Source organism: Aptenodytes forsteri, unplaced genomic scaffold (assembly GCF_000699145.1).
Source record: "Aptenodytes forsteri isolate BGI_AS27 unplaced genomic scaffold, ASM69914v1 Scaffold168, whole genome shotgun sequence".
NCBI lineage: Eukaryota > Metazoa > Chordata > Aves > Sphenisciformes > Spheniscidae > Aptenodytes > Aptenodytes forsteri.
This window is the reverse complement of record NW_008796047.1, coordinates 307,442-311,748: the sequence shown is the minus strand read 5'-3', so window position 1 is coordinate 311,748 and position 4,307 is coordinate 307,442. Positions and strand designations below refer to the sequence as shown.

The 4,307-nt window shown below is 67.1% G+C and overlaps 1 protein-coding gene across 1 annotated transcript; it reads left to right on the top strand.

The window, feature by feature from the left end:
- Positions 1–2,781: 2,781 nt before the first annotated feature.
- On the top strand, positions 2,782–4,077 carry SFTPC (surfactant protein C). Its single transcript, XM_019473901.1, is given in 6 exon segments — positions 2,782–2,808; positions 3,337–3,396; positions 3,398–3,445; positions 3,517–3,627; positions 3,708–3,818; positions 3,988–4,077. Coding segments are annotated over 6 exon segments (447 nt in total).
- The last annotated feature ends 230 nt before the right edge of the window (positions 4,078–4,307 follow it).

The window sequence follows — 4,307 nt, the reverse complement described above, 5'->3', positions numbered from 1 at the left end:
ACCCCCCCCGCACCTGGCAGGTCTTGCGAATGACCATCCATGGCCTGGATGACGAAGGGACCCCCCAGCACCTCTCCATGAGCAAGAAGGAAAGGATTGGGACGTTTGCCGTGCGGGACGGGCTCAACGCCTCCGCCATGGTGGTGTACGACTACAGCAAGGTGCGCAGGCAGCCCCGGGGCCGGGGCACGATGGGGCGGGTGGCGGCGGCGGGGACGGGGCTGAGCTGACCCAGGTCTGTCTGCAAACAGCTGCTGGTCGGCTACAGGTCCTGGCACCACCGCGCCTGCTACGTCACCCGCGTGGACAAGGACAACATCCCGGGGCTGGACACCGTCACCGAAACTTTCCAGCGCCGGCAGGTGAGCAGGGGGTCAGCCCAGCCCAGCCCCTGCGTCCTGGGCAGCTGGGGCGAAGTGAGGGGCTGCTGGGCTTGCGGCAAGCGTCCGCTGGAGGGGATGCAATGTTGTCCCCCCCGCCGTTCTCTCTCCTGCAGGCTGAGATGAAGGAGGCCGGGGATGACGCCGTGCCCCTGGCCGACCGCTCCATCCTGGGCACCACCGTTAACATCCTCTGCAGCACCGTCCCTGTCTACTGGGCATAGCGCCGGCTGGGGTCGGCTCCCGGGGGGATGGGACAGCGAGATGGGGATGTCACTGTCCCCATCCTCCCCACCAAGTTGCCTTTCAGGGGGGATGCTGGCAAGACAGTGCCCGGGCATCTCTCCTCCTCCACGGCTCCATCCCGCACACGGCCCAGGGGCAGCCGCCCCCTCGTCGGGGTGTTCTGCCCCCAGCCACTCGGCACCACGGCTTTCCCACGGCACTTGCAATAAACAAGTGGGATTTGCTTTGGGATTCACGCTTCTGTCTGCAAAGTAAAGCCTGTGCCCCTGCCTCTGAGCGCTGCTCTCGTCCTTCCCCCTGCGCCGGCCAAACGGCCCTTCCCAGGGTGCCGGGGAGAGGCGGCACGGTGCCCCAGGGATGTCTCCCTGCGGGGTCCGGCATGGGTAGATGCATCCTTCATGTCAGTGTGCTCGGTCCAGCCCCAGGCGAGGAGCACGGGAGGGCTCGGACACCCGCTCCCCGGGGCAGCGGCACACCCCCCCACGTTGCACACCGTGCTCCCAGGCTGCGTGGCCAGTGTCACCCCCCTGTGCCCTCCCAGTTTGCACGGAGGGAGGATGAGATGACAGGGGCAGCCTCTGCACCTCCAGCCCATGGGCACAGGCAGCACACCCAGCCAGCACCGGCACCGCTGCGGGGTCTGGGCCACCCCTCCGGGACAGGTCCTCATCCTTGTCCCCTCCGTGTGCAGATGGGGACAGAGGGACTGTACCACATCCCCGGTGAGAGCCAAGCCCTGGGCTGAGCAGGGCATCCACAGACACCGTGATCTGCTTGCTCCAGCTCCCCTCCATCCCCCCTCCGCTCCCCGTCCCCGGCAGCTCCAGCTCCTCTGCCCCAAAGCAGCTGGGAGCATCCTTGGGGGGCACCTCCAAGCGCTGCACCAGAGACCAGGGGATCAACAGGGCTCAGAGGGATGAAAGAGACTCCGGGAGGACCCAAGCCAGCCCCCCCAGGAGCACAGCGGTGCCGGGCAGCGTGATTTAACCTCTCAGCAGGCACTAGCTCAGGGTCATCCCTGCAGCCACTGCCATGGGCAGCGAGGAGGGTCGCAGCCCCTGGGGGCTGACGCTTTGCTGGGAACAGGAGGGAAACTGCACATTGCCACAGGTCAACACAGGGCCGGCAGCTCTGCTCCCCGAAATCCCAGGTCTGGCCCTGACCCTGTGTCACCCTGGCAAAGAGCAGGGCCGAGAAGGGTGCGCGATAAGGGCTCCCACAGCCTCTCCTGCACATGGTGTTGGAGAGCAAACAGCCAGGAGCCACTCCAGAGTCTCCTGTGCTCCTCGACACCCTGGGACAGGAGGCAGCGTGCAACACGGGGTGCACACCCTCGCCCCCACACCCAGCTGCAAGCATCTGGTGTCCCAGGGGGCCAAGGAGTGGGCCCAGGGGTGGCTGGAGAGGTCCCAGCCTGAGCCCAACTGCAGGAGAGGCTCATGTCCAGACAAGACCAAGGCACAGCGGTGTCACCTTGCCCTGCTGATTGTACTACCCAGGGTGACATGCCAGAGCTAGGACCCCCCTCTCCCTGAGCAAATCCGCACCATGGGCAGCCCTGAAAGCCCCAGCGCTGGCAAGACGAGCCCCCGCAGTGCCCGAGCATCCCCAGGACCAAGGCTGCGGAGCACCCAGCCTGGCCATGGCCCAGGGACGCGTCCCCACCCCGTGGTGACCCCGTTCCCACCCCAGCCTCGCAGTTTGTGGGAAAGCTTTGATGTCCCGTTTGCACTTTGCCCACCTCGAGCAGCTCCAGGTGCCCGAGCTGGCGAAGGGACACGGGCGGCAAGCCAGGTCTCGCCTTGGCTGCAGCCATTGCCGGATGCTCCACCCTGGAGGGCAGCTCTAACCCACGCAGGAGGGTTTGCTTTGGCCCCAACACCTCGCTTCTGGGCAGCAGAGTGGCCCCCGTGCTCGGGGACAAGTGCCCTCGGAGCCTCTTGACCAGCGGGTTCCCAGGGGAATCCAGCCCCGGGGAAGGCGGTCAGCAAACAGAAGTGAAGTGGATTGCACGCCAGCGCCCAATTGCACACCAGGGCCATGAGACAGATCACAGGCGCCGCCCATTCCCCACCCCAGCGCCCTGGTATAAAGCCCTCTGCCCCGGCTGCTGCGGGGCAGCCCAGGCTGGGAGGAGGAGGAGGAGGAGGCAGCCATGGAGAGCAGCGTGAAGCAGGTGGTGGTTGAAGAGCTGCTGGTGAGTCCCTGCGACCCGCAGCGGGGTGGCACGGTCACGCTGGGGGTGTCCTTGTGCCCAGCAGAGATGCTCGGCACAGGGCTTTGCCCGGTTTATCCCGGCGAGGCACCGGTGCACGTGTGATGGAGCAAGGGCCTGTGGGATGCTGCATCCCCAGAGCTCAGGGGAAGCGGGATGGGAGCTGCTCCCTGGGGCAAGCCCAGCCCCAGCCCACCTGCATCCCCCAGCTCCCATCTCCTTCCCGCTCACCCCGGCTCTCTGCCTTTCCCGTGCCCACAGGACCCGGAGAAGGGCTGCTGCGGCTCCGGCTGCTGCTCCCAGGTATGCTGCAAGCCGGGCTGCTGCTGCTGGCCCTGCACGGTTTGCTGTTCCAAATGCGCCCGGTGCTGCGTGCCCCGGTGCTGCAAATGCCCCAGCTGCCCTGGCTGCGCCTGCATCAAGCGGTCCCTGTGCTTCGTGCCTCGCCTGCTCTGCTACCTGCCCCGCAAGCTCCTCAGCTGCCACCACCTCAAGTGCCTCCTCATCGTGGTGGTGGTGGTCGTCCTGCTGGTGGTCATCATCGCCGGCGCCCTCCGGCGCCCTGCTGATGTGGCTGCCCGCAGACCAGCGGCACGCCGACGCCGTAAGTAGGGACCCCCGCCGCCCCCCGGGGAGGGGCTGCCGCAGGTGGTGAGCTCCCCCCACGCCCCCCAGGTCCTGCGGATGGGGCTGCAGAGAGGACTGGCCTGGGAAGAGGATGTGGCCGCTTTCTACCTGGACAGCGGGGATGGAAACCCGGCCACGGTCATCTATGATTACAAGAACGTAAGCGGGGAGCCCTGCGCGGCCGGGGGGACAGGGAAGCGGTGATGGGACCGAGCTGATGCGGGTCTGTCTGCAAACAGCTGCTGGTGAGCTACAGATCCTGGCTCCACCGCGCCTGCTACATCACCCACGTGGACAAGGACAACATCCCAGGGCTGGACACCATCGCCGAGACCTTCCAGCGCCGGCAGGTGAGTGCTGGCCACCCTGCTCGGCACCGGCTGGGGCAGGACGGGGCATGGGGCGCACATGGCAATGGCCCGGGCACGGTGCCTCGTGCAACCCCCCCAGTGAAGAACTGGGGTGCAGCATCGCGCCGCTGCTGCCTCGTTTTTCCTTCTCTCCCCTCGCCAGGCTGAGGAGAGGCTCGCCATGCCCCTGGCCGATCGCTCCCTCCTGGGCACCACGGCGAGCATCCTCTGCAGCATCGTCCCTGTCTACTGGGCTTAGCCTTGCTGGGTGAGTGCGAAGGGTCCCGCTGCCCACAGAGGTGGGCAGGGGGCTGGCAGGGAGGGCTGGGGGACCCCCACCCACCCAGCAGCACCCTCACGGTGCCAGGTTTGCCTTGCAGCATCCCCGACGGACACGGCGTTGCCGCAGCCCCTTTGTCTCTCTGAGAGCATCACCGACACCTCCGCAGCTGCCCCCGCCAGCAGCCCATCACCCACCCCAGTTTCGCG